General features: G+C 47.4%; 2 protein-coding genes and 1 pseudogene across 4 annotated transcripts in view; 1 reads left to right on the top strand and 2 right to left on the bottom strand.

The window, feature by feature from the left end:
* Positions 1-2028: 2028 nt before the first annotated feature.
* On the bottom strand, positions 2029-18511 carry Coq9 (coenzyme Q9). Its single transcript, NM_026452.3, has 9 exons — positions 18427-18511; positions 14156-14306; positions 12012-12147; positions 6657-6799; positions 6325-6409; positions 4969-5073; positions 3654-3809; positions 3266-3319; positions 2029-2810 (listed from the first exon to the last, which is right to left on the bottom strand). The coding sequence occupies exons 1-9, from the start codon at positions 18500-18502 to the stop codon at positions 2775-2777; spliced, it is 942 nt and encodes a 313-aa protein (NP_080728.1). The 5' UTR covers positions 18503-18511; the 3' UTR covers positions 2029-2774.
* The window catches only part of Ciapin1 (cytokine induced apoptosis inhibitor 1), a 19013-nt gene continuing 15684 nt past the window's right edge, over positions 18094-21422 (top strand). The window contains exon 1 of one of the 3 annotated variants that reach the window (XR_003947215.1): positions 18094-18672. The gene's annotated coding sequence lies outside the window, so the exon portion shown is untranslated. Of the gene's footprint in view, positions 18971-21422 lie in introns of all 3 variants that reach the window. The other 2 variants (NM_134141.4, XM_006530560.2) reach the window with 2 other exon arrangements.
* Gm7418 (predicted pseudogene 7418) lies at positions 20365-21226 on the bottom strand (annotated as a pseudogene).

The raw sequence follows: 21422 nt of genomic DNA, 5'->3' as shown, positions 1-21422 counted from the left end.
GTTATTTCTCTGCTGGTAAAATGAGCCAATTCAAGACAGATTAGAATATATTAAAAGGCAGGTTTATTGGGAAGCTGCTCTCAGGTGAGTTCACTGGCCTTAAGAACAGAGGCCGGGGAACCGCCATGGGAAGGGCAGAGAGGGAGAAGAGAAAGGGCCTGGGGCAGGGGGAGGGAGATAGATCGATCCAGAGAGCAAGAGCAAAATGTCTGGATTCTATAGGGAAGAACCTCTTGGGGAAGGGCAGCCCAGCCTCTGGGCTGGAAAGTTCAGGGTGGAGGCAGAGCATGCCAGGTGGGGACTGAAGGATGCTGGGAGAACCTGGAGGCCAGGTCTGCTTTGACGGGTAAAATATGCACCTCAGTCACTTGTTCCAGGGTGCGAAGCCAAACCCTGATGTGCAAGGACACAAGGTCAAATTCTCAGAACACCTGTAAAGAGGCATGGTAATGCAAGAGTCTAATCTTAGGCTCCTGTGAGTAGGAAGATGGAGAGAAGAATCCCCTGGATGCTCTCAGGACAGTTAGATAACACACAAAGAAGCAAACAAGAGACCCACATCCGAGCTAATGTCAGAGAGAGTACTGTAATGCATACACAAGAAAAACAAAACCCATGTTTTTTTGTTTGTTTGTTTTTGTTTTTGTTTTTCAAGACAGGGTTTCTCTGTATAGCTCTGGCTGTCCTGGAACTCACTTTGTAGACCAGGCTGGCCTCGAACTCAGAAATCCGCCTGCCTCTGCCTCTGCCTCCCAAGTGCTGGGATTAAAGGTGTGTGCCACCACGCCTGGCTTTTTTTAAAATTTTTTTTTAAATGTATTTCTATTTTATATGTGTATGTATGTAATGGTACCAATACATCACGTGTGTGGAAGGATGCCAGGCCTGACTGCAAGTGCTCTTACCCACTGAGCCACCTCAAAGGTCCCCAACGTATACTCAACAATGTCCATATGTGTTAGACGATACACACTTTCCCTTCTACTCTTGATCGTGTGATGTTCTTCTGAAGTAGATACAATGCTCTCCACTTCTACAGATCTGTGTAGTTGCAGCTGAGGAGTTTAAATGGGCCTCTAAAAAGTGGCAGCTGTTCACACAGAGAAAAGAGGCCCTTAAACGGAACCCTGAAGGAACTACATTTAGAGGGCAGAGTTACCAGAGAATAAAGAGTTGCTGTAACAAGGAGTCACATTTCTTCCTGAGGGAGAGAGAAAAGCATTGACAGAGGGGGGCCTGGTCTACAGCACACACCATCCCTGTGAATCATGAATCACACTTGTCTGCTGAGAGGGATGCTATAGAGGATAGAGAAAAGATGAAGTGTAATTATGTGGCAGTAACTCTATGGAATGTCGAGAGGCATTAAAAAGAAAAAATCAGAGGTACAGAAAGAGCCTGACAGAAAGCCCTGTGGACAAGATCTGGAACTCAACTCTCCCCATCAGCTGATTTAAACAGAAAGACAGTGATTTGTACAGAAGACCGTGCTAACCATGGGCACAAAGGAAACGGCGCCAGTGTAGAGGCTGGAAGACTAATGAAAGCTAAGGACTGCCTGCAAGTAGTCAGAGACTAGGAGCAGACAAGAAGTGCATGGCCTGGGATTACTCTCATTTGACTGTGCCCAAAGATGCAAGGCTGTCATGGTGGCCCCGTAGGTGTGAGGATACTTAGATACTCGACATTGTCTAGATGGACATAGATGTGGGAAGCCACATACGCCATTACAAGATGGCACTGGCTACCGCTGTTAAGTTCGGGTAAACAACCAATGTGCGCATGTGCATAAGGGTTTCGTGCCACGTCACAGCCCATCCCGGGGAATGTAAATGAGGTACTGAAAGCACAACCAATCAGGTATACACACGCCACTCCTACGCCTATACAAGCAGCGCCAGTTCTGGGGCTCAGGGTCTTTCGCCTTCTCTATCAAGCTCTCCCAATAAACGTGTGCAGAAGAATCCTGTTGTGGCGTCTTCCTTGCTGGCAAGTCAGGCGTCCACACATAGACAAAACAACAAGAAATTGTTTCAAACATATTTATTATTTTTACAGATTCTAAATACACTAATGATCCTGAAGTGCATGCTGGTGTCTGTGATGCCAGGCTCAGCACAACTGTCCAAAAGGCACCTGCCTAGGGGAGGCAGCTTTCTGAGGGGATCCAGAGACAATGGCCAGTGGCAAATGTTTGTGAGCACTGTCTGCCCTGTGCTGGGGAAGAGCTCCCACTATGTGTTGCCTCCGGACCTTGGTTGTGAGCCCCTAAGAATATTTCTCAGGGGATTTTGACAGGATCACACTCTGTAGCTCAAGCAGGCTTGTAATTCTCTACAAAGACAAGCCTGCCTCTGATCTCTCAATCCTGCTGTAGCAGTCTCCTGAGTGCTGAGAATACAGACGTAGGTCACCATGCCCAGCTCCTAGAGAGCAATTCTATGGTCAAGACATGATCAAGATGCCTGTGACACCATGGCAGAGTCATGCCAAGGTTTTGTGGTTTGAAACCTTGGATGTGAGTCTCAGTTTTCAAACACACAGCTGCAATGCAAAAGGCATCAGGAGGCCAGGCCTGGCATTAGGAACTGAAGAAGTGGCCCAGTCCCAGGTCAGAACGGCAGCAAGTGCATTGTGATTTCCAGCCTTGTGGCTGTCATACGACTCCAAGTTCTTCAGTGTGTTCTCATTAACATCCTGTTCAATGGGTGGCCCATCTTGTCAAAGCCCTTCATATCTACTGCTGCTCCTCCCAGGCACATGGTTCCCTTCTCTCACCGACGCTGGTTTAGACCCGTCAGGTTCTTGAGCTAACACAGGAACAGAATTAAAGAGAGTGGTGAGGCCTGCCTTATCTCCAAGACTACAATGGGAAACCCTGGGGTGTTCAAGGTGTTCAGCAGGTATAGCTAGGACACAGACTGAAGCATACTGGGGGCCCAGAGGCAGAGGCAGTCTTCTTTAGGGGTTGGGGAGAGCTTGCCATTTGGCCAAGCTGGCCTGGAACTTTTTATCCTTCCACCTTAGCATAATGAGTGATGGAATACAGGTGTGCCCTGCCCTGCCTCACCCTACTCTAGCAATTGCTTCTTGATGACAACAGGGAAGAGCTGGGGCATTCGAGAAGATACTGAGGATAAACCAAGGTCAGTTTTATTCAGCTTCTGTTTAACCCTCCAAAGCTATATTGGTTGGTGTCACCTTACAAATAACATGGGACCAGAGTGGAATGGGAGGCAGGCAGTGTGAACTGGGCAGTACTCACCGTGACCGCTGCACCCATCAGTCCTTGCACCAGTGCCTCTCCCGTGGACTTCACCTAAGAGGAGCCTGGGTCAGATTCTCTTAAGCCCCCAGAGTGAGCTCAAAGGTGAGACAGTTAGGACAATTCAGGAAGCCTATGAGTCTCACAGTGGAGTCAAGGTGGCTTAATGAACTGGAAAAGAGCCTACGGACAACACAACCACAGACAGACAGAGCAGACTGTTAAGGAAGGGCTAGCATGAGGAAGAAATGGCCAGCCTTCTTGGAAAGACGTTTGGGACAGTCAGTTAAGGACAACAGGAAGCAAGAGAACAGCTAGGAGATCACATGTTTGAGACAGACGGGTGTGCCTACTGAAAAGGGGTTCCAAATGGCCAGTCCCCAGCTACCTGCTTAGCCGTGTGGCCCATGTTCATTGCATCATTAATCCGGTTTTCCAGGAAGCGCCACGTATCTTCAAAGTCTGGGGAGGAATCCTGCATCATCACCAGCTCTGTTGTGTTGTAGATGCCGGCCAGCACTGCACGGCGGGTGTACCAGTTAAACTGCAGAGAGACCACCCGGCAGACGGGGAATCACTGCTCTGTGGGTTACGGGAGTCTTGGGTTCTTCCCACTCAAGACCTCAGGGACGCCCAGGCTCTTTCCTCATTTCTTCTTTCCCTCACTGACACATATAGCCCTCTGGACACCACTACTACCCTGAACTTGGTTGGTTATCAAAACTGCCTGTGAGATTAAAACTATAAGCTCCTAGGTTGAGAGTCAGAGGGTCTGAATTAAGCACCAGGAACCAGGAGGTTTAACCAGCAGCCAAGATGATTTGATTGGTAAAATGCCTAACCCTTTGAGTCCTGGGAAGGCTCTATGATCTGATAGCCATGACTAAACCTAAGCATGTATACCACATGGGGAGGGCTGAGGCAGGATCAGGGGCAGGTTATAACACCTGGGCGAAGCTGAGCGTTCCAGTCCCTGGGGACTTCTGCCAGCCCTACTAATTGCTCTTTGGAGGACCAGCTCAGCTACTTGGTGTTTTATTCCTTTAATTTCTTTGCTTTCTAATTTTGTTCTCCCACCATCTCTGTTGGTGGTATATTCCCACACAGACAAAGTTTATTAAAGCACTTTGTTATAAGTATGGTGGGAGTATGTAGCTGCTGTGTACCTTTCCATCCTAGAGGCCACAAAGTACCATCACATTTTAATTTCCTTTATGAAGGCATTTTTTGTTTTTTTTTAATATCCCACCAGAAATATGATAGCATTAACAAGTCATGTTCTTCCTTGTGCCTGCTTAAAAGGGGCTTATTGATATCTCAACAAAACAGGTCAAGATGGGGAGGAGTTTCTTTTTAAAGCAATGGGTGTCTCCAGGTGGTTTCCTTTAAAGGGACACATGGAGGAATTGTGCTGCAGAAGCCATGCCTTCAAAGACTGAGGGGAGACGGCTAAAGCAGCACCAGCCTAAGGCCCCAAGGCCTGTGCCACCTCTACAGGTGGGAAGGACAGTCACCAGCTCATGCTCAAACGCTGGTCCCTGAAGGACAGCGACCCAGATGCTCCTCTGGCTCATCAGGACCTTTCCTCCCAATGGGAATGACACTGCTGCCCTTCCAGACTTTTCTGGTCAAAGAAATTTCACAAACTTTAAGAAAACTGGAGCCTTTGCTAGCAACGTTATGGGCCTACTGAAAACACTCACGTCAGTGGACTGGTCCCCAGCGTAATGCCACATGTCATCCACCATGCTGGTGAGCAAGTTCAGGCTGGGTGGGATGTTGTGAGGGAGCAGGAGGATGCTGAGGGCCTGAAGAACAAATGACAGAGGAGGCATCATATACACCTAAGAGCAGCACACAGGGCTCACATGGGGAGGTCATGGGTGTTGCCCTAGTTCTTGCTCTTTGAAAGTCATCATGGGTGGAGGTAGCACTAAGAAACCTTGACTAGGGGCTGGTGAGATGGCTCAGTGGGTAAGAGCACCCGACTGCTCTTCCGAAGGCCCAGAGTTCAAATCCCAGCAACCACATGGTGGCTCACAACCATCCGTAACAAGATCTGACTCCCTCTTCTGGAGTGTGTGAAGAGAGCTACAGTGTATTTACATATAATAATAAATAAATCTTTAAAAAAAAAAAAAAGAAACCTTGACTAGAGGTGATGGGGCCAGAGACATGGTTTTGTCCTAAGATGAACTAATCAGAATCTCCAGGCCAACATTTGAAATTGGGAATACTGACAGCTGAAGGGGTCACTCCTGTCTAAGAGACCTGGAGCAAGGATGAGAAGGGTGCCCTGTTCTGTCACAATCAATTCCTGTTGCCTTGCTTAACTCAAGTTGATTCCTATTCCCAACAGGCAAAACTCCGCCAGATGATAACAGTGCCAGCACCGATCTGAGAGCTTCCTTTAGCAAATACCAGCTTCTCTGGGCCTTAGTGAACCAGCTCTTGACACTTTATCTACTCTATAATCTCCTTGGCTATGAGGCTGGCAGAGGTCCTTCAGTAGAGGAAAGCACCCCCTTACAAAATAGCCCAAAGGCAGGACCTTGTTGAACCAGGCAGCTGAAACCCAATACTGCTCTGCCCGGGTCAAGGTCAAGTCTTGTAGCTGGACAGAGGATGCCGGGTGCTTTCTTAACTCAGAAAAGGCCCACACTACGACATGCTTCAGAAAGGAGAAAGGGAAGCTCTAGAAAACGGAGGCAAAGTTCTTATCTAGCGAGAAGCTGAGCAAAGATGGCTGATACCATGTTCAGACTGCTGTGACCTTACTCAAGGAAGACTGTTCCTCCTTGAAGACCTGGTGGCACACTTGGGCTACTGGGTCCACCTAGGATATGAATTAGTATGCAGGGCCACTCGCAGGTCCATGGATTTATACTCCCTATGGCTACTCCCTAGCAAGAATCTAGCTCTGCCAAGTGCACTATGCCTTCCTGGTCCCATGGGTGCTCGAGAGCTAATGTCTCAGTGGTGTGCTGAGTCCCCCGAGTGCACGGTGCTGAGGATGGACCGTTGTTACTGCTGCTCTGGAGCTTAGCTGGACTCTGTACCCGGGGCCAGTGCTCAATGTAGGGGATCAGCATTCTCAGTCTGGTTTCCACTGCATCCCTCAGGAACTGGTCTGTCTTCCTCTTCCTGGAAGAGGAAAAAGAAAACAGTGTGTTTCTAGTTCAAAAGTTGGGGCCATACTTCCTTTGCAGCCCCAGGAGGAATGTGCCACCAGTTGTGGAGGAAAACTGTCAGCATAGGTTGCTGGATTTCAGACCTGTCCAGGCTGTTAGCACTACTCTGGGCACTTCTTTTATCGGCTTCTTGAGGACAGCTAATGGGGCAAGTGGCCAATCACTTGTTGCCACTTTGAGCTTAATGCCATGAAACTTACTCTGCCTGGCCCAGTTGCACCAGCTTCTGCTCCTCTTCCAGCACCTGGTTGAGGCGAGCATTGCACTGGGTCACAAAGTGCAGAATCAGCTCACTGCCATCGCTCCCAAACATGCTGGCTGCTGCGCTGGAGAGACCCAAGGACTACAGGAAAGAAAGCAGTAAAATGGTGAGTAAGCATACTACCCTGCTTCCCCAAAACACCTCATCGCTTAATGGGGACTGGGTTTTCAATGGCCATCCCTGACTGTAAGCTCCTGTGATTTCAGTGACCACTATTAGTGCACCAAGCCCCTCAATGTGTACAAAGCATGACCCCAGGTGTGCATGTTAGAGTTCAGTGGCTGGCTCAAGGATGGGTGTATGATCACGCATAAAAGTCAGGAGTCTACCATAGGAATCTTGCTTAGTATGGAGAGGTTCTAATTTTATTTCTGTTGTTGTGACGATACCCCTATAAAAAAACAACACAAGGCTGTGGTGGTGGCATGTCTTTAATCCTAGCACTCGGGAGGCAGAGGCAGGCAGACCTCTGAATTTGAGGCTAGCCTGGTCTACAGATTGAGTTTCAGGACAGCCAGGGCTACACAGTGAGATTCTATCTCTAAAAGAAAACCTAAAGCAACACAGGAACAAAGAATTTATTTGGCTTCCAACCCAAGCTTTTTTGTTTTTCGAGACTGGGTTTCTCTGTGTAGCCCTGACCATTCAATTTTGTAGTGTGGGGATCAAACCTAGGGTCTGAGGCACGCTAAGCAAGCATTTTTACCCACGAGTTATATCCTAAGCTTCTGTCAGTTGTTTAAGACACATTTTTTCCAATGAATGCATTGAGGAGTTAAATAAGTCAGAGATGCCCCTTGCTTCCCTGCTCCATATTGTTTGCTGAGCACCCAATGCAGGCGGAACCTTGATGGCAGCAGGCACAGACAGCGGGAGAGGAACAAAACCTTAGTACGCCTTCCTCCCGCTGGGCATGGGAACTGCCTCTCTTCTGGAGGAGAGCATGGCTATTACATGAACAGCAGCTGCCTGACCACTGCAGGCGACCGTGCACACTGCACTCCCCGTCTCACCAAACTGCACACTGCTCTATTCAGTGGGCATGTCATGGCTATACTTTACAAAGCAAGAAACTGAGGCTTCCAGCTCTCTCCCACAAACTGGGTTGGCAGGGTCTATAGGTATCACACACCCTGCACAAAGGAAGATGACCAGGTGTGGAAAGCCTCTTAACAGAGAATTCCCTTTCATCCAATTTTCCCAAACAATCCTATTACACTCTCTCACATTTGTTCCATCAATATCTTCCCTCTCCCACAAATTTCTGCTACCCTCTACTCCTTCCTGACCTTAGGTTCTCCAGGCTATCACATGCACACAAAGAAAACAAAAGTCATCCCATAGCAACTCCCTTAATGTTTAGAAACTAAGCCTGCTGAGTTTGAGGCTAGCCTAGTCTAGTGAGACCTAGGATAGCCAGGGCTGCATAGGAAGACCCTCTCAAAAACAAACAAACAAAAAAACAACAAACCCAAGGCTGCCTTCCCCAACTCTGTTCCTAACATGTCTGAGGCCGGTCCTTCCACCTGTTCTCTGGATCTTGCAACTCCTGCCTTGGGAGTCACGTGGGTTTGGTTTTGCCTGCCACCTTCTATTATCTCCACCCTTACTTACGATTCCCTCCTCTTCCCTCAAGTGTTCAGCCAAGCTCGCCTTCCAGTCTGCCTTCCCTGCTTGACAGCCTTGTCAGCCTAACGGTTCTCCACTTCTTCCATGCCACAGCTCCTCCCTCTGAATCTGGCCCAGGACCCCAATAGTTATTGCTATAGTAACCAACAGAAGACGGCTTTTTTCTTTCTCCAACACCAAGATGCTGTAACCCAGACCTACCCCTATACCCTTCTTCCCAGCCCTTCTCTTGATAGGCTCTCAATATGTAGCCCAGGCTGCCCTCAAATGTGCAGCAGTCATCTTGCCTCAGACTCCTAGTGTTGGGAACAGGTATGAGTCACCACAGAACACTGGGATTCTTTCTCCACTTTATGCTCTTGCCGTCTACCCATATGCTCACATCCTGACACATGCTAGAATACTCTAACAGCCAGCTGGAGGTCTGCTAGCTCCTCGAGTTCAAGTTCAGATCCCTATGTTTGCTTGACACCTCCAGCTTGAAGGAGGGCTGGATGTTAACAAATCAGAAGTACACAAGCACAATGCTAGACCCAGAGAATGAAGCCTGTGAGGAAATATAGCTCCATCCCTAGTTTCAGTTCAGCTCCCAGCACCCACACTGGGTAGCTTAGAACCTCCTAACTCTAATTCTGGCTCCAGGGGAACCAATGCCCTACAAGTGGCGGGTTTTGTTTGTTTGTTTGGTTGGTTGGTTAGTTTTTCGAGACAGGGTTTCTCTGTGTAGCCCTGGCTGTGCTGGAACTCACTTTGTAGACCAGGCTGGCCTCGAACTCAGAAATCTGCCTGCCTCTGCCTCCCAAGTGCTGGGATTAAAGGCGTGCGCCATCACGCCTGGCTACAAGTGGTGTTGGCATATATTCTCTTTCTTTCTCTCTCTCTTCTCTCTCTCTCTCTCTCTCTCTCTCTCTCTCTCGTGCACGCACGCATGTGCACACACACACACTCACCCACATTCAATACTACTAACAAAACAACAACAACAATAAATTTCATTTAAAACAAAATTGCTTTGAGGGCTGGGCACGGTGGCACAAACTTGTAATCCCAATCCTTGGAAGGCAGAAGCAGGGAGATCCGTAGTTTGGAGTTCAGATATACAGCAAACCTGAGCCCAGTCTAGCCAACAGGTGACTATCTTAAAGCAAACAAGAAATTGCTTTGAGACTCCAGTCCACCCTGGTCAGAATGGCTAGCTTCAAGAAAACAAGTGACAAGAAATGATGCCAAGGGTAAGAGAAAAGAGGCGTCTGGGGAGTACTTCACTCTCCCAGGCTGGCCTGGACTATGGCGTTCGCTGGCCTCCAACTTGTAGTGATATTCCTCTCTCAAGTACTGGGATTTCAGGCATGAGCCACTGTGCTTGTTGGTAAAGACGGTGGGGATTTTAGACACCAATGGTGGCAAGTAAACTGGTACAGGCACTGTGGACATCAGTATTGAGGTTCACAACAAACTGAAAAAGAACTACTGTCAGGTCTAGCTATAGCACACCTTGGTGTGTGCTTTAAGGAGGCTAAGTCATCATTTACAAAGACGCTTGTACATTCGTGTTTTTTGCTATACTGCTCTCAACAGTCAAGGCATAGATCCTGTCTCCTCTGCCCATTAGCAGGTGAACAGATAAGGAAAACATTGCAAGTATACATAAAAGAAGTGTGTTCAGATGTAAAGAACAAAAGGAAGGCATTCACAGGAAAGCTGACGGAACTGGGTGTCAATCTGATAAGTGAAATACACTAGGTTAGACGAACACATACTTGAAAGTGTTCTCTCATGGGCACACACTGCTCCTCTAGAGGTCCTGAGTTCAATTCCTAGCCACCTCATGGTGGCTCCCAACCATGTGTTGTGAGGGATCCAGTGCCCTCCTCTGATGTGTCTGAAGACAGCTACAGTGTACTCACATACATAAAATAAATAAATAAATCTTAAGGGAAAAAAAAAAAGAATGCTCACTGATCTTAACACCTACTTGGCAGCTCACAACCACCTTGGCCATCTGTCCCATGAGATTCAACACCCCCTCTGGCCTCCTTAGGCACAGGTACATACATGGTGCATATACATACATGTGGGCAAAAACACACACACAAAATAAAAACAAATCCTTAAGTTTAAAGAAAAATATTATTGGACCGAGACCAAGAGGAGGAACTCTCATGTGTTCACTGTCACCATCTCTAGCACAGTGCCTGCTACACATCATTGCTTAGTAAGTATTTAAAGAATAGACTGTTATTATTTTTTTTTCATGTCAAAGGAACAGGCACTGAAAGCTGTGGGCATGGTGGCACATGCCTGCAATTCTAGTATTTAGAAGGTAGAGTCAGCAGGACAAGTTTCAGGGCAGTCTTGTCTGGCCCTGGCTCTATAACGACTCTAAATTAAAGAAAACCAAACCAAAACAAAAGGGGACATAAAGATGGCTCATCAGAGAAAAGGCCCAAGGTTGCCACAGCAAGCAGGACACCTGAATTCAATGCCTGAGACCCACATGGACAGATGACTTCTATACATGTGCACACACTAGATACATACACACAAGAAGTAAAGAAATATAATTTAAAACAAAACCAGTGTGCTTCACAGAACTGGTGACATATCACAGCTTAGTGACAATGCCTTTCTTTTCTTGCTTTCCTATGGGAGGGCGGGAGGATGTCATGTAGTGCAGGCTGGCCTTGCGTTCACTCTGTACCCCTGAGTACAATTCCCTTTCAACCTCTCAGCTTCATGACTCCACCTTCTGAGTCTTCTGAGTCATGAAGGAATTACAGATGTGCAACACACTTGGGTTTTTGTTGTTGTTGTTTCGGTTTTCTTTTTCTTTTTGTTTTTTTTTTCCGAGACAGGGTTTCTCTGTGTAGCCCCGGCTATCTCAGAACTCACTCTGTGGACCAGACTGGCCTCAAACTCAGAGATGCACACCAACACCGACTGGCTCACACTTGGTTTTATGTGTTGCTACAGATGAAACCCAGGGCCTCGTGCATGCTAGGAAAGCACTGTAGCACGCCAGCATTTCTTTATTTTAAATCAATGCATTATAAACAGCGCTGCTTAAGCCAGGTACAGTGGTGCATACCGTTAGTTCCAGCACTTAGGAGGCAGGGGCATAGAGGCAGAGAGGCAATGAGAGATAGAGAGAGGCGGAGAGGCAGAGGAAGAGGCAGTGGTGGAGGCAGAGACAGGAGTATCTTTCTGAGTTCCAGGCCAGCCTGGTCTAGATAGGAAGCTCTAGTGCAGCTAGGACTACACAGAGAGACCCTGTCACAAACAACCAACAAACACTGCTGCTACAAAACAAGCTGCTTGAGGACATAACTCCCAAGAGCCAACTCTATGGTACATTCTTTTAAAAAACAGTTTGGTGTGTAGCATACAGGCAGAGGCAGGAGGATATCTGTGAGTCTGAGGCCACCCTGGTTAACATAGTAAGTTCTAGGACAGCCAGGGCTATGTAGAAAGACTCTGTCTATAGACAGGCAGACAGGCAGACAGGCAGAGACAGAGACAGTCCAATGGGGAAGAAAGAAAGGAAAAGAAAACCCAGACAATTCCGTAGCTGTGCAGCTCTGACCCAGGCTGGAAGCATGAGGCCCTTTGTGGTTCTCACTCTGGGTTCATTTGGGTCTGCAGCCCCACCCTCATCTCTGCCTACCTGGGCTCCTTCAGCAATGGCCTCTGCAGTCCAGCCATGGGCAGGCACAAACTCTAGGGCTGCTGTCAAGATGCGGTGCTGTAGCTGCTCCTCACTCTCATAGTCCTCTTCCTCCTCTCCACTCTGGTCTGTGTACCTGAGATACAGAACAAAGCACACATCACACCTCACTGTCTACACCCCAGCCGGGAATGCAGGATGAGCCAACCAGAAGCAGAGGTTCTGAGTCTCCTCTGAACACGCTGAGAGGGGCTTCACTTCTGCATTAGTATGGGTGTTACAATACCAACAAGGTTTGAATCCTACTATCTTTCCCTCCTCCCACAGTAAGAAAGTGTCCAGGGATTTGAGTTCTTATGCTATAAAGACAATGGCCCTGCAGGAGTCTGGTTTCTGCTGATCATCCTTAGACAACCTGGGAGAGCTATGGCTATGGCTCAGTACATTTGTAGGTCATACTGCAGGTCATAGGCTGGACACTCCTGCTAGCACATGGTTATGTAAAGGCTTTTCTTATGTCTGCACCAGGCTGGAAGTCCAAGAGAGCATGAAAGATGGTTATTCTATTCACAGGCATAAATCCTCAAAAATACTTGTTGAATTGCGTAGTATTTTAGCTGGGTATATGCTGGCGATCCCAGTCCATGGGAGGTTGAGATGGGGTTAGTTCAGAGTTAAAGGCCAGTCTTAGCTACCTGAGAACATCTCAAATAAATCAATAAACAAACAATAGGGTCTGGAGAATATCTCAGCAATTAAGAGCATTTACTACTCTTGTAGAAGATCTGAGCTCAGTTCCCAGCGCCCACATCGGGCAGCTCACAGCTGTTATTAGTTAAGCTCTAGGAGATCTAGGAGATCTGATGCTTTGTTCTTGGCCTTCTGGTACCAGCACCCATGTGCCATACCACAACAGATACACACACACACACACACACACACACACACACACACACACACAATCTTTTTTAAGTACTTAAAAAAACTAGAAAAACTGGGGCTGGTATTGGAAGCACATACCTTTAACCTGACACTTGGGAGAAAGAGGTAGGCGGATCTCTGAATTCTAGGTCAGCATAGTCTACCTAGAGTTCCAGCCCAGCCAGGGCTACACAGTGAGACCTTTCTCAAAACAAACAGAACATTAGAAATGAACTGATGAACACTGAGAAAGTTCAGTTTCCAGTGGCAGGATTAACAAGGAAAGCAGATGTAATGATACAAAGTGCCAAAGGACATTGAAAATCTACTGTTGGGCAGCCTATGGTGCCCATCTACAATCTGAGCACTTGGGAGGCTGAGTCAGGAAGAGTTTTGGGTTCAAAGCCTGCCTAGGCTACAGAGTGAGATCTCAGCTAAAAAAAAAAAAAACTTATTAGAAATAGAAATATCTAAAAGATATTTTTTTTTGTTAACTGAGTTATCTCTGGGTATGATTGCAAGTGTTTTCCACAAGGCTTATATTTCCTAAAACGAAAAGGCACTGCTTTTAGCCTTAGAAATGACAAAGTAGCCAAGCACAGTAGCTCACACCTGTAATCCCAGTACTTAGGAGACTGAGGCTGGAAGATTCCCAGACATCAAGGCAAGTTTAGGGTATCAGCCTGAGGATACATAGTAAGTACCACCCGCTCAACAGGAACAATACACACCCACACACACCCACACCCACACCCACACACACACACACACACACACACAGAGAGAGAGAGAGAGAGAGATAACGCAAAGGAGCACTGGGTAGTAGTGATGTACACCTTTTATCCTAGCACATAGGAGGCAGAGGCAGGTGGATTTCTGAGTTTGAGGTCAGCTTGATCTACAGAGTGAGTTCCAGGACAGCCAGGGCTACACAGAGAAACCCTATCTCCAAAACAAAACAAAACAAAAAACCCCCAACAACAACAAAATACACACACAAAAAAAACCCCCACAAGTGCTAAATAACAAGACCCTATCAGAAAGAAAAAAGGGAAGAGGAGAAGAGGGGAGGGGAGGAAAAGGAGAGGGAGGGAATAAGGAAGGGAAGGAAGGAAGGAGAAGAAGACATCTGTGTGAAGGCAGGAGAGGACGGTGAGGAAAGAGGTACACTCTGAAGCATTCGAGGTTGCCAGGAGCAGGCAGATGTGGACACTAGTGCAGACCTGGGGGGTGGACGGGAAAACTCGGGCCCCTGTGTCTCAGAATGCTGCTGAGAAGAAGAGTGGGGAGGCTGCTGCTTCTGCTCTTCTGAAGACCGGAACCCCACGGCAGTGTGGAAGGCACGTGGCACCAGAGCTGGTCGGCAGCGGGCCACTGAAACAGAAACAAGACTGTTGGTTATGAAGGTTCACCATGGAAGACCCTCTGAGACTCAGAGTGGTGATGCAGAGTTAATGCGCAGCAGGGATGCCCCTGCAGCCACTCACTCCAGTGCTGAGTGCCCCATAGACATCTTGAGTCAAACAGGAGCCTTGAGGCATGTAATGCAGTTAGCACAAGACCTGGCTGTCCTCCTGATCTGTTCCAACCATTGGTCACCTATATGGCCTGTATAAAGCATTTCCCTCAATATGCAGATTAAAATATTTGTCTTAATTATTACTGTGTGCATGGAGATTTATTCCATGTTTGGAGCTCAGAGGACACCTTTGTGGAGTTGGTTCTCTCTTTCTACCCTTACACACTTTCTGGCAATGGAGCTCAGGTACCTAAGTTTGTGTCAAGCACCTTCACCCACTGAACCATATTGCTGGCCCCTTAATATGCAGCTTAAACACCCCACAAATTGAGAGTATTAATCTCTACTTGTTCAATAACAATGTTGTTATGGTACCAAAATGTGAACATAACAGTGCCTGCCTTCAAAGTGTTTACATGGCCTTTCTTTTCTTCCCTTTCCATGTTTGTGTGTATTGTGTACATATGCATGTTTGCATGTATGTGGGTGGGTGAGCATGCACAGGTAGGTGGAAGTTTGAAGTCAACTTTGGGAATCACCCCCAAAGCATCTGTTCTCCACTTTATTCACTAAGGTAGGCTCTCTCAATCAAACCCAGAGCGGATGGCTAATCTTATACTAGCCAGCCTGCACTAGAGATCCCTAGATTCCACCTTTGGAGACTCCTTCCTTCCCTTCCCTTCCCCTTCCCCTTCCTTCCTTCCTTCCTTCCTTCCTTTCCTTGGTCAAGGTCTCACTATGTAGTCCTGGCTGGCCTCAAACTTCCAGAAATCTGCGTCTCTGCCTCCTGAGTGCTGGGATCAAAGGCATGCACCATCACATGCTGCATCCTATGAGGGTTCTCAGGACCAGAACTCTGGTTCTCACACTCAAGCATTTTACCCTTGAGCCATCTCCCCAGCCCCTGCAGCCTCACGACCTTAGGAAATACCAGTAGTGTTTGAAACTACTTGTTTTCTTTCCCAGCATTTTTAAAAAACATTTTATTTATCTATCTATCGATTTATTTATTTATTATATGTGATGAGTACACTGTAGCTGTCTTCAGATTTACCAGAAGAGGGCATCAGATCCCATTACAGATGGTTGTGAGCCACCATGTGGTTGCTGGAAATTGAACTCAGGACTTCTAGAAGAGCACTCAGTGCTCTTAATCTTGGAACCATCTCTCCATTCCCCTTTCCCAACATCTTAACATCAACATCTGCAAACATGTAGACAAGTTGAAGGAGCTGTGAACATTTGCATATCCTTCTAGCTGCTGCACACTTATCATGTGCTCACTAACCACTTTACTCTCATACTTATTGCAGATCTCAGGAATCCTCAGCGCCAACATTTCAGCCCATGTAACAGTTTACTGTTCCTTTAGGGACTGTTTATATAAGATGAAATATACACATCTTAAACACAGTCCTGTTCGCAATGCAGACACATACACTTGTAGAACTCGAATCCTATGTAGGCAGACATGACCATCACCCAGAAAATCTCCCCCCCACCCCCAGCTTTCAGTCAGTCCTCATTCTTCTGATCTGAAACTCACACTCTGGGTGAGTTTTTGCTCGTCTTCAGATTTCTCTAAAGTTTCTTTTGTTTCATATATTTTACTTATTTATTTATTTGGTTATTTGGTTTTTCAAGACAGGTTTTTCTCTGTGTAGCTCTGGCTGTTCTGAAACTCACTCTGTAGATATGGTTGGCCTCGAACTCAGAGTTCTGCCTGCCTCTGCCTCCTGAATGCTGGGGTTAAAGGCTTTTTAAAGGCATGTCCCACCACTGTCTGGCTAAGTTTTAAAGATTTGTTCATGTGTATGAGTGTTTCACCTGCATGTATGTATGTGTACATGTCTGCCTGATGCCCACAAAGATGAGAAGAGGGGGCTAGGAACTGAACCCAGGGCAGCTGCAAAAACAGTGAGTGCTCTTAATGAGCCATTTCTCAAGCCCTGCTTAGTATACATTCTAGATTTATGTGTATGGGTGTTTTGCCTGTATGCATGTCTGTGCTACATATGCATGCTTTGTGTTCATGGAGGCTAGAGGGGCTGCTGGATCCATGTGTCTGGCAGGAACTAAAGTTGGGTCCTCTGGAAGAATAGCCAGTGCACTTAACAACTGAGCCATCTCTCCAGACCATTATTTAGCTTTTAATTATGTATATTGTGTCAATCTGTGTGGGGGTAGGAAGAAGGCATCAGATTCCCTGGTGCTGGAGTTAAGGTAGTTGTGAGCAGCCCAACGTGTGTGCCGGGAAGCCAACTTAGCATCCTCTGCAACAGCAGGATGCACTCTTAACTGCAGAGCCTCTCCCTCTCCTCCTAATTAGTGTATTTTACAAGAACAGTATAGGTAACTCATAGTCTGTGACAACAGTTAGAAATGTTTTGAATGTTTTATAAATCTCTGAAAAGCCATTTTCCTGGATCTGTCTCACTTTCTTTTGAGTGCCTGTCTTTTTTCCACAACCACTGTGCTCAAGCCTACATGAACATCTTTGTTAAACTTCATCTGCTTTAAACACAAACACACACACACAAATCAAAAGGCCAGCCCGTATTATTTTGAGACATAGACTTCCTATATAACTCAGGCTGAGGCAGGACTAACAAGTTTTTAAAAAAGAAAAAAGAAAAGGAATAAAAAAGAAAAGCATGATGACACACTCTTTTAAGAGCACTCAGGGGGCTGGTGAGATGGCTCAGGGGGTAAGAGCACCCGACTGCTCTTCCAAAGGTCCGAAGTTCAAATCCCAGCAACCACATGGTGGCTCACAACCACCTGTAACAGAGATCTGATGCCCTCTTCTGGTGCGTCTGAAGACAGCTACAGTGTACTTACATATAATAAATAAATAAACCAAAAAAAAAAAAAAAAAAAAAAGTAAACTCTGATTAAAAAAAAAAAAAAAAGAAAGAAAACACTCAGGAGGCAGGACCAGGCCAATCTCTCTAAGTTCCAGGTCAGTCTGGTCTATATTACAGTGAGTTCCAGGTCAGCCAGAAATATAGAGTGAGACTTTATCTCAAATACTTCAGAAAGGGGACGGTTACTTCGGAGATACCTGTTGTAAACTGCTTGCATAACATTGAAAAAAAGATGAATGTTTGGGCTTTAAGGGCCCACCTAATATAAAGTTGTCGGGAATACAGTTGAACTTTTTGTGGACACAATTTCATGGGTAAATACCCTATGACTGGATTTGTTGGCTCACATTGCATTATTTTTGTTAAACATATTTCGTCTGAAACTCTAGCTAAAAATGCCACAAAGGAAGTCATTGAAAATAATAAGGAAAGAAACACAGAACAGCATGCTTAACAACATCAGCATTTGCTATAGGCCCAGAAAATTTGAAGTGAGGAGCCCCCAAAGTATGGTTGCGAGATCTCTGCGGTTCATGGAGATTTTAGTTGCATATTTTTTGTCACTGTGTCAGTGCAGAAAGATTCTATATACGGACAGCGATTTTTGCTTTTCCACTTAATGACAATGTACAAAGTTTCTAAAAGTAAATGTCTACTATTACTGTGGAGATAAAAATACGGGGCATATGGCAGCAAATGACGAATGTCACCAGCTTAGTGACGTGGTGTGGCAATAACTGACTCTGTGGCTGTTCGGTCGGTTTCTCCAGCGAGGCTGGCACAGCGCCTACGGCGACGGAGAACGCTTTGGAACGGACGAGCTCTGTGACCTTGGGCACACCGAGCCCTCTCTGAAGCTCCATTACCTCTGGGGAACCGGGGTGACAGGACTGCCCCGCGGCTTTTGCCCCCTCACAGCTCAAAGTCCGGCGACTGAAACCCTTAAGTGGCTTTTTCCAGCTCGCGACTCCAGCGGCTCCACGCCGATGCCCTTTACCTTGCTAGCCCCGACCAGAGCCTCTATCATCCCACGCCAAGCCCAGATCCGCCCTGCGCCTTCTTCCCGTTTTTCCCCCTCGCGCCCCGGCTCGGCTGGCTGTCACCTCACCGGGCAGGCACCGCAGCTGCAGGAGCCTCCAGCCCAAGCGGCCGAGGACACCAGACACGGCTGCTGTCGCCGCCATCTTGGAAGTGGGCACGCACGCACGCTGAGGGCGGCGACGCGCCGGGCAGCGTCACGCGTCAGTGGGGCCGCGTCCGCTCACTAGGACTCAGGTGTTGTGCGGCGTCTTCTCGCGAGAGACCAGGACGAGAAGCCGGCGTCCGCGGAGCGGGTTTTCAGGCTACGAGGAAGGTGAGGACGCTCGGGGTCGCTCGAGCATCTGAGCGGGCTTAACGGCCCTCCTAGGGGCCACTCTGGTCTCCCGTGCTCTCGCTTCGGCTTCTGGCGCCGTCATTGTCACCCCTTGGGGAAGCCGGGGTGAGGGGCCGCGGCGGCCGGGGCCCTGCACGCGGCGTGCTGGACGCCGGGGCTCGTCCGCCGCCTTTTTCCGCGTGGAAACCCGGAGCTGGCATCGGGACCGTCAGTTTACTCCTAGCCATCGGTGGTGACCTTGAGTCTCCTCCAGGGCACTTGGCGGAAAGCACCAAAGGTGGGGAGAACCTGGAGCCACAGGTTGTCCATTCGAGCCCGGCATTTATGTCCTAGGATGCTTGTTTATAGAAGGAGCCACCCAGGCTTTTGTCCTGGAGAGTTGCCCCTGTGCCGGGGTGTGGTCCCTAGCGATCACTAGCCATTTGCAAGGTCGGGAGAAGTTCGCTTCTCGGTGCCTGAGTCCAAGCTGCGGGTCTTCAGAGTAGAGCGGACTGCCTCGCTTGCTCTACCAGGGAAGTCTTGATGTTTGCTAGAAGTAAACGGTGTATGTTTAGTGTCATGGTCATGGGGTGGGGGAACATGTATGTATAGGTGCATACGCATGTGTGTGGAGGCCAGAGGACAACTTGGTGTTTCATCAAACTGTGGCCACCTTCTTTGTGACAGGGCCTCTAGTTGGCCTGAAGCGTACCAGTTAAGGCTGGATAACAAACTTTGCCACACGAGCTTTTGAAATATATATACACACACATACATATATACTTATATGTATGTACACATATATGTGTATGTATATATATGTATGTGTATGCATGTATACACACATATATAAAGATTCTGTGTGTGTTGGGGAGGAGTGTCTGCTTCCACTTTGAGTTCTGAGGGTTAAACTCAGGTTGTCAGGCTTTGTAGCAAGCACCCCTAACCCACTGAATCATCTTGGTAGCCCACACCCAAGGTTTTCTATGTGGGTTCTGGGGCTCAAACTCCTTATGCTTGCAAAGCACAGCCTCGCCCTTCCCAGAGCCCTGATAATGAATGGCTTTTGAGAGAAGAGTTTCACCGAGGAGCGTAAACTGTCCTCAGAACTCCTTCACCAGTCTCCCGAGAGAGCTAGGGTTACACGAAGGCTCCGACATTCTTGGCTATTGGTTGGTGTTTGTTTCGCTTTGTGGTATTGAAGAGTGGACCCAGGTCATGCTAGGTTAAGCACATACCACTGAACTGTGACCCTATCCCTAATCAGCTGGACCTGCTACCACTGAGTCACCCCCAGCCTCTCTGCCACCTTAAATGGGACCCAAGCCTAAGATTATGGTTCTTAGGTGCCTTAAAGATAAATAAACCCACCTCCAGAAGTTACTCCCAGAGGAGAGGCACTGCTCTTACTGCCTGCTGGTAACTTAGCAGACCAGCCTCAAACTCCCAGAGATCTGCCTACCTTTGTCTGGAGAGTACTAGTATTAAAAGCAAATGCATATTCACCCGGTATTAACATTTTTAAAAAGCCATGGGTTGATGGTGTCAGTTGGAGGAGCGTCTAACAAACAAGGTCAGTTATGTGACAGTTATGTGACATTGACTTCTACTTCACCTCTTTAGTTGTGAAACAGCCCTGAGTCACAGCTCCTAAGTATGCTGGCTTAGGCACTGGAATTTTTTTTCTTTTTTAATTTTGTAATTATATTTAGGTACAGAAAATTTAGTGTACATTTAATCCAATTTAGTGGCGAGTTCTTTAGCTTTTGCTTTTTCCAGCTTGGCAATGCGAGCCACAGACTCAGGACCCAGGACGTTGCCTCCCCAGTGGCAACGGATCTCGTCATATCTGTCATTATAATTGGTCCTAATAGATTCCACCAACTTAGCCAGAGCACCCTTGTCTTCCGAGTTAACCTGTGTGAAGGCAACAGTGGTGCATGTCTTCCTATGGACCAGGTGCCCCAGTCTGGCCTTTCCCTTGATGATGCAGTAGGGCACCCCCATCTTTCGACACAGGGCAGGCAGGAAAACCACCAGCTCAATAGGGTCTGCGTCATGGGCAATCACCACCAGCTGAGCCTTCTTGTTCTCCACCAAGGTGGTGACTGTATTGACTCCTGCTCAGAGGACAGGAGGTCTCTTAGTTGGGACGTCGCCTTTGCCAGCAGCTTTCTTCTCAGAACGGGCCAGTAGCCTTTGCTTTTTCTCTTGCTTTGTCTCTGGCCTGTACTTGTGGGCAAGCTTAAGCAGCTGAGTAGCTGTCTGCCTGTCCAGTGCCTGGGTGAACTGGTTAATGGCTGGAGGGACTTTGAACCGCTTGTAGAGGATGGCTCTTGGCCACTGCAGCCTGATGTAGTGGGGCCATTTGACGAAGCACGTTAAATCTCTTTTGGGCTGGATGTCCTGTCCAATGCCGAAGATCTTGGGCCTCTTCTCGAACAGAGGGTTGACCACCTTCTTGGCCTCCTGCTTCTTGACGACGGCGGGCGCCGGGGCCACCTTCTTCCTCTTGGCCTTCTTCCCTTTGGGCATCTTGCTCGGCTGCTGGAGACGGAGTTTTTTCTTTTTCAATAATTTTGGGTTTGTTTTGGTTTGTTGTTGTTGTTTGTTTGTTTAAATATTTATTTATTATATGTAAGTACACTGTAGTTGTCTTCAGACACACCAGAAGAGGGCATCTGATCTTATTACAGATGGTTGTGAGCCTTTTTTTGTTTTTTGTTTGTTTGTTTGTTTTAAATAGATTA

The sequence above is a fragment of the Mus musculus genome, chromosome 8 (genome assembly GCF_000001635.26).
Source record: "Mus musculus strain C57BL/6J chromosome 8, GRCm38.p6 C57BL/6J".
Taxonomy (NCBI): Eukaryota; Metazoa; Chordata; class Mammalia; order Rodentia; family Muridae; genus Mus; species Mus musculus.
This window is presented reverse-complemented; position numbering and strand designations above follow the sequence as displayed.